The sequence below is a fragment of the Jaculus jaculus genome, chromosome 11 (assembly GCF_020740685.1).
Source record: "Jaculus jaculus isolate mJacJac1 chromosome 11, mJacJac1.mat.Y.cur, whole genome shotgun sequence".
NCBI classification, from domain to species: domain Eukaryota; kingdom Metazoa; phylum Chordata; class Mammalia; order Rodentia; family Dipodidae; genus Jaculus; species Jaculus jaculus.
In genome coordinates this window covers 22,791,483-22,804,098 of record NC_059112.1, presented here as the reverse complement: position 1 = coordinate 22,804,098, position 12,616 = coordinate 22,791,483, and the positions used below count along the sequence as shown (strand labels likewise).

General features: G+C 49.3%; 1 protein-coding gene across 1 annotated transcript in view; it reads right to left on the bottom strand.

The window, feature by feature from the left end:
• The window catches only part of Bend4 (BEN domain containing 4), a 43,374-nt gene extending 31,089 nt beyond the window's left edge, over nt 1-12,285 (bottom strand). Inside the window, exons 1-6 of the mRNA XM_045161243.1 lie at nt 12,194-12,285; nt 11,795-12,032; nt 11,516-11,574; nt 10,856-11,440; nt 10,581-10,801; nt 844-1,410 (exon numbers count right to left, since the gene is read on the bottom strand). Coding sequence (XP_045017178.1) covers nt 844-1,410; nt 10,581-10,801; nt 10,856-11,440; nt 11,516-11,574; nt 11,795-12,032; nt 12,194-12,285 — 1,762 coding nt within the window. The remainder of the gene's footprint in view (nt 1-843; nt 1,411-10,580; nt 10,802-10,855; nt 11,441-11,515; nt 11,575-11,794; nt 12,033-12,193) is intronic.
• Nucleotides 12,286-12,616: the final 331 nt, after the last annotated feature.

Below are 12,616 nucleotides of genomic sequence, written 5' to 3'. Positions count from 1 at the left end.
CCATGTAAGCCAGATGCACAATGGTGGCACAAGCATCTGGAGTTCATTTGTAGTGGCTAGAGGTCCTGGCCCGCCCATTGTCTCTCCCTCTATCTGACTCTAATAAATAAATAAATTAAATAAAAACATGGGCTGGAGAAATGGCTTAGCAGTTAAGATATTTGCCTGCAAAGCCTAAGGACCCAGGTTTGATTCTCCAGGACACACGTAAGCCAGAGGCACAAGGGGACGCATGCGTCTGAAGTTTGTTTGCAGTGGCTAGAGGCCCTGGCTTGCCCATTCTCTATCTGCCTCTTTCTCTTTCTCTCAAATAAATTTTTTAAAAAATGGTTTTTTTTAAAGGCCATCTTAGAGCAATAGCGTCACTTTTGTTTGTTTGTTTGTTTGTTTATCTGTTTATCTATTTAAGAGCAACAGAGAAAGAGGCAGACAGAGAGAGAGAATGGGCGTGCCAGGGCCTCCAGCCACCACAAACGAACTCCAGACGCGTGCGCCCCCTTGTGCATCTGGCTAACGTGGGACCTGGGGAACCGAGCCTCGAACCGGGGTCCTTAGGCTTGACAGGCAAGCGCTTAACCGCTAAGCCATCTCTCCAGCCCAATAGCATCACTTTTGAAGGGAATCTGAAGACTTTCACAGTTGATCTGTTTCAATGTCAAAGCACCACATTTAGGAATTACTTTTACAATGACACAGACATCTTTACAATGACTTTGGGCCTTGACCCAAATGCACAGTAGCTTTAACAGACAGGAGGGGTTAGTGGCTTGTTGTGGACTTTGTTTGGACTGGCCAGGGTAAGGACCCCTTGGGCACATGTAAGGGGGGAGGAGAGTGGCATACCTGGGATGCTCTCCAACTTCCTCCTGAGCTCTTCGTTTTCTTGTTGCAGTGAAATAACCTCCTGTTCCAGCTCTTGGCAGCGAGGACAGTAGCCCTCCTCCTCCTCCTCCTCTTCCTCCTCTGGCAGCGTAGAGGAGGACGGGTGGCCATGGGACTCGGACGTGGCTGGGGAAGTCCAGCCGCCCAGCGTATGCACCGGGGAGGTCGAGAGAGGGTCCACCTCGGCCAGGTGGCCGTACTCGCTGACGGATGAGGTGTTCGGGGTCGGGAAACTCCCCGAGAGCAGGTAATTTTGGAGAGAGTCGGTGAAAACTCTCAGAAAGGCAGAAGTTTGTTGTTTTCTTTGCATATACTGCATCTCTATATCCATGTTGTCTGAGGTCTGACTGTGGATCCCTTTCCCAATGTGACACGGTTCCTGTCTTTCATTGTAACTACAACCTTCCTGCTTTACGCAAGAAATCATGGATTGAGAATGATTGGAGTCCAGAAGTTTCCCTCCACAATTTAAAAGGCTAAGAACACGACTGCACTGTTGGGCAAACGCATCCAAGATCATACGACTCTCTGAAATGAAATAAAAAAGAGACACGTCAGTGAGGGGCACTCAAAAGCAAGATGAAGAAGCAAGGTTCCCCCCACCCCCCAGGTAGGATTTCACTCTAGCCCAGGCTGACCTGGAATTCACTACATAATCTCAGGGTGGCCTCGAGCTCACGGCAATCCTACCTGTGCCTCCCAAGCGCTGGGATTAAAGGTGTGCTGCCTGGCTTAGAAGTAAGGTTCTTAATTCTGACTTTCAACATCCAAACACAGAAGGCCCGGTGAATCCACTGATAACGGGACATGGCTTTCTGTGGTTCCGTGACCAGCAGGGTGTCTCCGAGTCACCCCCACCACGTACTCTAAGAAAAAGCCTGTACTAACTTAGGGGAGCTTATAAAGCGGACCCTCTCTGAGGCACTAACTGGCACACACAGGTCTGCACTCACTCCTTTGGTTCCATTAATATCCTTACTCTTAATGAATCGAGCGAGCCACCACACACTCAATTCCTCATGGATAGGAGGGCTTACTGCAATCATTACTGCTATTTCTGGAGCGCCCTCGTGACCTTGCTATATTCATCAGCTCATACAATCCCTGCCTCGAGTACCGCTGTTCCCAGGTGCAAACTGGAGAAGACAGGCGAGGCTAGTTGAGCCCCGGCACAGGAAGGGGAGAGGTCAAAGGGTCACCCAACATCTGTGTGCCAACAGTCTCTCTGTAAGTTACCTGCTAACCTAGATTTCTTGTTAAGGACCCTGTCGAGGGTGACCCAGGACAAGCTCGTCTGAAAACCAAGTGTCTCTTCTCAGAGCCACTTCCAAGCAAGTGCCTTTTACCGCTGAGTCATCTCCACGGTCCCAGAGCCACTTGTATCAGACTGTCAAGCCTCCTTGAAAGTGGCAAAGGTGTGGGTGGGCAGATGCCACGTAGCCCACATACCGTCAAGCAGTGAAAAGCAAAAAGCAGGGCTAGAGAGAAGGGTTAGCGGTTAAGGTGTGTGTGATGCCTAAGGACCCCAGGTTCAACTCCCCAGTACCCACGTAAGCCAGATGCACATGGTGGCACATGCATATGGAGTGCATTTGCAGTGGCTAGAGGCCCTGGCATGCAATGTCACCCATGTTGCACAAGGGAGTGTACATGTCTGGAGTTTGTTCACAGAGGCTGAAAGGCCCTGACCTGCACATTCTCTTTGTGTGTGTGTCTTTCTCTCTCTCTGCCTTTCTCCCTCTCTGTCTCTCTCTCAAAAATAAAAGGAAACAAAAAAAGCAAAAGGCAAGCAGAAACTATCAACTCTTTTTAAAAACAAAGGAAAAATAAAAACCACCCAAATCATGAAAATGTCCTTTAACATTGTCCAAGTCTGAGATTTGTGAAACTCTACCCAAAACTGAAATGCTACCGGTAGCTGCTCCCCTCCACAAAGCACTTCCATTCTTTCGGATCAATACTGCCCGCCCCCTTGCCAAGATCAAGTGGGGACTCCCTCCACAAACCACCTCAAGAGCCTAAGCCGGCCTATTCCTTGAGGGATCTAGCCAAAGACACATCTTGGTGACAGGGCTCGGAAGTTTGAACTGGGACATGCATGTGTGCACACAATGTCACCACTGGAGGAACACCGAACACTGAGAACACCTGAAAACTCCCGTGGTCATTACAAAGGTGTAGTTGTCCAGACAGTAAACAGAACATACTTCACCAGGGTTAGCTTGACTCACACTTTAATTTGTAAAACAGTAAAGGCAGGCAGACAGTGACTGAGTGGGTGGGTCTACTGCCATTGCAAACGAGCTACAGATGCATGTGCCTGCCACTTCGTTAGAAGCTTTGTCCCTAAAGGCTTCAGGCTCACTAACATTTTTGCAGGTAATGAGATACATTTTATAGAATTAAAGAAAGCAGAATAACTGAAATTGGAAGGGTTCCTAGTACCACAGAGAGAAGACACCAGGCAGAATCTACATTTGGTTGAGATTAGAAAATGTCTAAAAGGGAAGTTTTCAATTGTTTCTGGAGAGGAGGAATTGACATTGACAAAAGAAGATAAATGATAAATGGAGATTTTCCTTAGCAGTTCAGTTCTGGATACCAGAAGACTTCAATGGAGTTTTTTCATATATTCAAGGACAGTAATTTTAAGAAAAAACATTTTATTATTTATTTATTTATTTACTTGACAGAGAAAGTGGGAGAGGGAGAGAGAGAGGAAAAAAAAAAAAAGAGAGAGAGAGAGAGAATGGGTGTGCCAGAGGCCTCCAGCCACTGCAAATGAACTCCAGACGCATGTGCCCCCTTATACATCTGGCTAACGTGGGTCCTGGAGAATCAAACCTGGGTCCTTTGGCTTTTTTCGTGCTCTGACCCCACGTCACCACGCTTTGCAAGCAAGTGCCTTTAACCGCTGAGCCGCCTGTCCAGCCCCAATTCATGCTTTTTAAAATTATTTAAGGATTGGGGAGATGTCTTAGTGGTTAAGGTGCCTGCCCGCAAAGCCTAAGGACCCAGGCCCAACTCCTCAGGAGACACATTAGCCAGATGCACAAGGTGGCACATGTGTCTGGAGTTCCTTTGTAGTGGCTAGAGGCCCTGGCACACTCATTCTCTTCTCTCTCTCTAATAAAAATATTTTTAAAATTATCTGAAATGGGGCAGGGGGCCTGCTTGGTACTTTTTCTTGTTGTAAATCCCACAAATAGTTAAGCGCCATTTGTTTTCAATAATCCAAAGGCAAGTAAGGGAGTCACCGGTTGAACTTACACCATGTGGAGAACTTCAAGATGTTCCACTCTCATTATTTTACTTCCTGGCTGCTGTTATTAGTAAAATCACAGGGTGATATTGATTGGGAATATTCAACCCTAGCACAATAGCCATTTTCATTCATTTTAATCCTATAATCCCATCCAAGACCTTCAGTTGCATTTACTGCTTGCATGTTAATCAGTATAGTCCCAATTGATTTACAGCTTGTACAACTTGGGTATAACCTTGATGAAAGGAAACACCACCAGGAAAGGCTGAAACAGAATTGCCTAGAAAGAGCCGCTCCAATATGTATCTGTTCAATGTCCCACAAAACACTGAGCAGTTTTAATCATATTGATGAACCACATTACAGCAGAGACTTTAAGGGAGGTTGAGGGGGGCGGAATCTGACTTAGGGACAAGCATGATTTGTTTTCTTAATTGAAGGATAAACCCATAACATGCTGAGAAAAAATCATTATGTAATATACTACATTATGAAGATAATCTATTAAAATGCACTCAGAATATCAGAGAATAGCTACAATCATCAAATAGTTCTTGCCTGCAGATTTGAAAATGCTTCATCCTAGATTTGTTTTCAGAATTGATATACAGAAAATAGCAAATGTAAACCCTTCATTCAACTTGAATGCTTTCTCTCTTCAATACGCTGAAATAGCTGGATAGTACATTTTAACACTAAGGCACAGAAGGGTATGATGAAAGAATATTACTATGGCACTTGGTGGGGAAAACAAGTCTTTCCACTTAATACATATCACAGCCAGGGATACTTGAACTCTCTACACAGAATATAATTAGAAATTCAAGAACTGAGCGATACCCATTATCACTAAGAAATGGAGAAAAGTTGTGTTTTGAGATGCACACAGTTAAATGACTACTTGATCTGTGATTCCTAGTTGACCAAAGCATGAACACGTATTCTGTCTGATTTTAACTGGTTTTTGTTTTTGTTGTTGTTTTAATTTTCCTTGTCATAGAATGTCCAACACTCCATGAACAGCAGAGAAATACGAAGTTGTCACTTTACAAAGGGACTTTAAAACTCTCACTTCTCGGGCTGCAGAGAGAGCTTAGCAGTTGGGGCGCTTGACTGCAGAGAAAGCCAAAGGACCCTGCTTTGGTTCCCTAGTGCCCACATAAAGCCAGATGCACAAAATGGTGCATGTGTCCGGAGCTCCTTTGCAGTGGCTGGAGGCCCCGCCCCGCCCATTCTCTCTTTTCTCTCTGCTTGCAGATAAATAAAAATAAGGTGAAATATTAAAAAACAACTCACTTCCCTAAAATGAAACCCCATAGAATGTTAACAAATCACAATCATGAAGTACTCAAAAATGACCACTTCTCTCTCATTTAGTTTGCTTTACTGTGCAGCCTGTTGGGAGATAATATGCTGAGAATTGTACCTACTCTGATTCCAAAACCTAAACTCATGATTTTTTTTTAAAATTAAAAATTGCATTTCTAGAAATCCTTGTGCATTAAGTGGTTTTAATCCATCCCAAATTTGGTAAGTGACTAAGGGAGGATGGGAAATCGGCAGTCTCTCTACCCTAATGTCCTTCTTTGTAAGGAGAGCCTTGCAGAGAATGTGGCCATCACAGCAGATCCCTCAGAGAATTCTGTCTCTGTGAGGGAGAGGGAGATCACAGTAGTGAAGATTAGTGGTAACCTTTTGATTTTAGCCCAACGAAGGGTGAAATACATTCATATTAAAAATGCAAAGGCAGAAATTTCTTAGTGACCTACTACTAACTAGGTTCCAACTAGTTTGAGATAAGATGATTTCCTTAAAAACATTAACTTCTTTTTCAGACAGCAATTCACGTCACAGAGAAGCAGAAGTTAGAAAATGAAAGCATCTTGGAAAAACATCAACCATGTCTCACATCAATGAACGATGTCTTAAAAAAAAAAAGCCATCCAATTTTTTTTTCCATAATGACAAACATCAACACGGCAAAACAGGATGCAATTTTTCTAAATAAATAAATCAATGATGTGTCAAAAATTAACAGATGAGTTAATATACTTGGTGCTATCAAAACCAGATGGTGTTCCCCAATATCCATCCCGCTCAGGCAGTCCCGGAATATTTTCTGGACCATCGGTATATAAAATAGGATGCTGCTATTTGTGATGGCAAACAAAAGCAATCACGCCTGCCAAGCACATACTATAACAGGCAGCATTTCAGCTCTGCTAGACAGAAAGTAATTAGAATGCTTTTAATGTCCAAAAGAATGATGCTGATAGGCTGCCACAGATGTGTAGATTTATGAATATTTATATGGTGGTTTATGGCTGACACTTTTATCAGTTGAAGAAGATAAAATATCTGCCTGACTCAAAAGCTTGACAGTCAGGTTAATAAAATCTCATTAAAGAGAATGACCTATGCAATTATATAGGATTTATTGTAATTCATTTTTGATTGTACTCTGCTTAAAGATGCAATTTCCCATTTCCTGATGCCAAATTTAGGCTGCATATCAAGATCTACGTGGGTTTTAACTCTAAGCCTCCCACAGAGGAAAAATATGCTTTTAAAACCATGGTGTATTATTACCCCTCTTACGGAAAATTATACACTTCATGGGATTTTTGTAGGAATGTTGAAAAAAATCTATTTTTAATCATCTTTTTTTCCCTCAATGGCTTATAGCACTTAATGGCAAATAAGAGTCACTACAACCCTTTCATCTTTTTACTGTATTTCCCCTGGACAGTCAGTTATGCCTCTTCTATCTTGGATTCACTTAATCACAGGGATGCCTGGCTATTTTAAGCTTCCTGGGTGGCCCAAAACACTACCTACCAAGAGGGTGCAACAGGCAAAGCCCTGCCTACCTACCCCATATGTTTAAAGGGCCCAGGGCAGAGGCGCTGATTGGCTTAAGGCGGCACTAACAGTTCTTCAAGAGCCAATCAGCTCTTTAGGTGGCTGTCCCTCTAATGGCCACTTATATCCTCACTGTGCCTGCGAGAAAGTTTCTTTCTTTTTGTTTGTTTTGCATTTTATTTCTCGAGATAGGGTCTTGCTCTAGCTCAGGCTGACCTGGAATGCACTATGTACTCTCTGGCCTGCGTCAAACTCACAGCGATCCTCCTACCTCTGTCTCCCAAGCACTGGGATAAAAGGTAGGTGTGTGCTGACAGAACCGATTTGTTTATCGGTTAAGGATGACCATGATTCTATGGCTCCCACACACACACACTTGCCCCCAGAACACTTCTCAATGCATGGAAGAAATCTACCATCCAATTTTCCTCTTTCCACAAATACGAGGTATCCAGGCCCCCTCTGTGCGACCAACCTCACATTTGAGACCTCACACACACAAAAAAAGCAGTCTTATGAAAGAAAATAGCCATATGTGAAAATGTGAATACCTTTCTAGAAACATCCCCTCATATATTTAGATTCGGTGACACTGATTTCTAACTCAGGACAGAGACGAGGCAAACAGGACACTAGAAGAAACAGTAAAGGAAGCATTCAGAACAAGGTGACCATCACATGAAGGAGAGATGGCCAACTTCCAGAGCAGGAGACACATGGCAAGGGTGGCAAACATCTGAGGCAGAAAGGAATAATACAGAGAACATGGCAAGGAAACAACCAACTACAGATGAAAATGGAAAACGAGGGCAGGAGAGATGGCTTAGCTGTCAAGGCTTTTGCCTGCAAAGAAAGCCAAAGGACCCAGGCTTAACTCCCCAAGACCCACTTAAGCCAGATGCACAAGGGGGCGCATGCGTCTGTTTGCAGTGGCTGGAGGCCCTGGCACGCCCATTCTCTGTCTCCTTCTTTCCTTTCTCTCAAGTAAACAAAAGTAAAAATAAACAAAATGGAAAATGAGGAAATGGATTTATAGCATACAAGGGGAAGTAAAATAAAACGGGGGTGGGGGGCACCTGAAGGAATGGCTAAAGGACCCAGGCTCCATTCCCCAGGACCCATGTTAGCCAGGTGCACAAGGGGGCCGCACACGTCTGGAGGAGTTCGTTTGCAGTGATTGGAGGTCCTGGCGCACACCCATCCCCCCCTTTCTTTATCAAATAAATAAAACAAAGGGCTGGAGAGATGGCTTAGCAGTTAAGGTGCTTGCTTTCCGAAGCCTAAGGACCCAGGTTCAATTCCCCAGTAACCATGTAAAGCCAGATGTGCAAGCCACACATGCATCTGGAGTTCAGTTGCAGTGGCTGGAGGCCCTGGCACAACACATCCCTTCTCTCTCTCTCTCTCTCTCTCTCTCTCTCTCTCAAATAATAAAAAAATAAAAGCAAGAATAAATACAAAATCATAGACAAATTAATGAAAATGAGGGAAGGACCCAAAACTGTTGAAAAAAGAAAGAAAGAAAGAAAGAAAGAAAGAAAGAAAGAAAGAAAGAAAGAAAAAGGGTGCTTAGAAATAAACTCTGACTCCATCAAGGCTCACACCTGGCATCCCAGTACTTGGGAGAGTCTGGACGAACAGTGCAAATTCCAGGCCAGCCTGGGCTACAGAATGAGACTCAGTCTTAAAAATATGAACAAGGGCCAGGCATGGTGGTGCACACCTTTAATCCCAGCACTCAGGAGGCAGAAGTAGGAGGATTGCAGAGAGTGCACCCTGAGAATACAGTGAATTCCAGGTGAGCCTGAGCTACAGCAAGACTCTACCTTGAAAAAACAAAATAAGTAAATAAAATAAACAAGGGGCTGGGGAGAGATGGCTCAACTGTTAAAGGCACTTGTTTGCAAAGCCTCACAGCTTGGGTGTGACTCCCCAGATAAAGCCAGATACACAAAGTGGCACAAGTGTCTGGAGTTCCTCTGCAGAGGCAGGAGGCCCTGGTGCACCCATATTCTGTCTCTCAAATAAATAAAATATTTTTAAAGTAGTAATACAGAGGCTGAGGCAGAAAGATTCCAAGTTGGAGGCCAAGCCTGGACTAACCTCCAGGTCTGAGAGCTGAGACTCTTGTCTTCAAATCAATAAAACAAAAATCAGCATGGGATACCCATCCAAAGCTCAAAGAACACGAACCTCATTTAAATTAAAAAAAAAAAAAACAAACCAGAAGAGAGATGCGGGCAAAGAGCCTAACAATGAACATAAAGACACAATGAGTATTAGGCCAAGAACAGCAGGAAAAGAAAAAAAATCCCACCAGTAAGGAAGGCCACCTAAGAACCACACTCAAAAATCTCAAAGACTTCCCAAATCAGTGAGGGATATGACAGAACAAGAACTCACTATAACCTGTAATTAGATTTTCTTTCTCTAAACCAATCCTTCACGTGTCAAAATATTGACAAACAGCAGGGCGCTCAGCACAGGCATCCAAACTCCTTGGAGACAATGCTCCGGTTTCACGGGGGGGGGGGGGTGGACTTACAGATTCGCTGAAGCGCAGAATTAAGGGGTGGGCGTCTGAAGTACCATGCAAGACCACAGTTGATAAGCCCGTAAACCTGGCTGAGCATCCTCAGGGAGCCAAGAAGCTTGGTTACAGGCCAGTGCCAACCACCTTGCACAAGACAGTGAGGGGAGAAGGAGTCTGGGACTCCAGGGTGGGTGAGCTCGCGAGGTAGCAAGATCCGGGGGGATGAGGATGTGGATGGGGGGACAGGGATAGAGATGTGGACCGGCATGGAGATTCCGCAGGTGGGGGACCCGCGAGCCCCCACACCCCACTGAACAAGAAAAAGCCAGCATCAGGTCCAGCGCAAGGCTTGTGCGGAAGACCCAGATGTTTCAGCCACACTTGGATCTATGGGCTCGAGGGGGACAGAAAAAGAGAGAGAGAGAGAGAGAGAGATGGAGCGGAGCGCGCAGGAAAAACAGGAGCGCACGAGGAGAAAAACCAACCCGGAGAGACCCGCCACAGAGTCATCAAAAAGCAGAGAAAGAGAGAGAGGAAGGAGGGAGGGAGGAGCGCAGGAAAAAGTGAAGCTCCAAGGAATAAAAAGGGCATCTTCGCGGAGCCGCCCCAGCCTGTCCCCCTTTTCTCCCCCAACACCCCCCCCCCTCAGCAGGTCGCAGCTGTCACTCAAGGGCGTCCACCGCCCACGCGCGCGGAGAGACCCCCCCCCACCCCGCGCCCCGAAACCCGCCCATCCCATCCATCGCCCAGCGCCCGGGAGCCACCTGTTAAGGCGCGCGTTGCCGTCGGAAGCCAAAGAACCTTCCAGAAGTTGCAGCCGGGAGCACGGGGAGCGGAACGCGAGGGACACACACGCATTCATGCATTCACTCACTCATTCATTCCCCCCACCCGCCTCTGTCGCATGCACCTAAAAGTTCCTTGCACGCGCAGTCTCGGAGCCCCGATCCTCGTCCTCTGCACCCCCCCTCCACCGCCCCCCGGCTCCCCACCCCGCCAGCATTGAAAAAGAAAAGTTGTTCCGCGACCACCCGGTACCTGCGCTGAGTTCCAGGCACGCTCCTCCGCCGTCGCTAGCCGCGCTGCCGCTGCCCGCGGCGGTGGCCGTGCCGGGGCCGTACCTGACGACGGCGGCGAAGGACGACGACGAGGAGGCGGCGGGGGCCGTGGGCGGCGGCGGCGGCGGAGTCCTCAGGTGGCATCGGGAAGCAGCGGGCGTGCAGGACGGCGACGACGACGAGGCGGCGGCGGCGGCGGTGCTGCTGATGCTGCTGGTGCAGCTGGTACAGTTGGTGCTGGTGATGAGGATGGACCGGCCCGGCGCTCCCGGGGGGAAGGCGCTCTGCACCGGGAACGGCGGCGGCGGCGGCGGCTCGCTGCTGCTGATGGAGCCGGCGGCGAGCGGCGCGAAGGGCGGCGGCGGCGGCGGCGGCGGCAGCGGAGATGCCCGCACGTGCGGCGGCGGCGGCGGCGGCGGCGGCGGCAGCTCCACCAGGGTGGGTCTGTCGTAGCGCTTGGCCAGCGCCGGCCGCTTGCCGGGGAACGTCTTGAGGACGCTGTAGGGGCCGCGCTGCTTGTAGATTTTGGCCACGCTGGGCCCCTCCTCCGCCGCCGCCGCCACCGCCGCCGCCGCCGCCGGGGACATCTCCTCCTCCATGTCGGGTCTCGGCAGCCGCTCGTCGCCGTACGTCCCCTCCGCACTCGGGGGCCGCGGGTGTCTCCGTCGCCCGCCCGCCGCAGCCGCCGCCGCCGGCTCGGCCCCTGTGCGCGCCGGGCAGAGGGCGTGTGTCTGCGCCGCCGCCGCCGCCGCCGCCGCCTGTCGCCGAGGCTGGCATCTCCGAGCCCCCGCGCGGGGGGCTGCCGCCCGAACGCTGATTGACAGCGCTCCTCGCCAATGCCTGCAGGGAGAACGGAGGTGAGGAGCAAGTGTTTAGGGTAATATCTGCTAATGAGGATGGGGGTGGGGGCGGGGCCTGGCAGCCGGCGGCGGCCGGAGGGGTCGGCCCGGGCGACGGGGGACGGGGAGTGGGAACTGGGGGAGGATGGGGGGGGGTGCGGGTGGAGGGGGGTGGCAGAGAGTCCGAGTGGAGGGGAGATGGGGGAAGCGATCTGGGAAGATTCCCCCCACCTCTCCAAAAGGGGGGTGGAGGGGAAAAAGCAGGAGTGGAGGTGGAAGGAAGGAAGGGAGGGGGAAGAAGAAAAAGAAAAGAAAAGAAAAGAAAAAAGCCAGCGGAGCGGCGGGGAGAACGGACCTGGAGGAGGTCCTGCAGGTTACAGGTGAGGAGGATGCGGCCCGGGATGCCCGCCAGGGTGAGCGCCGCGCCGCGGGTCCGACGTGGACTGCCGGGCCGTCGGGTCCCGGGTCGGGAGCGGAGCTCGCGGCGGCGCCCTCCGGCGTGACCTCTCAACTCCGAGAGTTTGCACGAGGGGGTGGTACCCGGGCGTCGGGGCGGGGTCGCCGGCGTGGACGGAGCGTGGGCCCCGGGAGTGCTTCCAAGAGGAAACCGCTGCCCCCACCTTCTGGAAAGAACGTGGCCCCGGCGCAGGTTGCTCCCCCGCCCCCGCGCCCGCGCCCCACCCCCGCGCGCGCAGGTTGTCCCGCCCTAAGGGTCTTGGCTGTCCCAAAGACCTCCCGGGCCTCGAAACTTCACCGATGAGCACCGAGACCATTGTACTCGCCTATGATTACTTCATTTGTTTCACACACCCCCCATAGGGGCCGGAAGTAAGTGCGCAGCGCCATTATTCTCTCCCACCTTTTTGCAGATGAGAAGACCGAGGCTCGGCGAGATTGGAGGGAACGGCGCGAATTCAGGAAGTTGTAACTCAGTTGCATGGGTGCACAAGACTCATTTGGATTGAAATTCTTTATTGAGTTAAGAAACTATGCAATTGGGACAAGACGACCTAACACTCTGAACAGTCGTCTTCTCCAGTTTTTCTTTCTGGTACATGTATTTTCTACCGTCACGCCCACCCACATTCACTCAACTGGTGCCACCAGGCAGGGGTTCTGCAAAGTACAAGGTCTGAATGAGAGAAGATCTGGGTGGTTTGGAAGAGGTTCTCCTGGG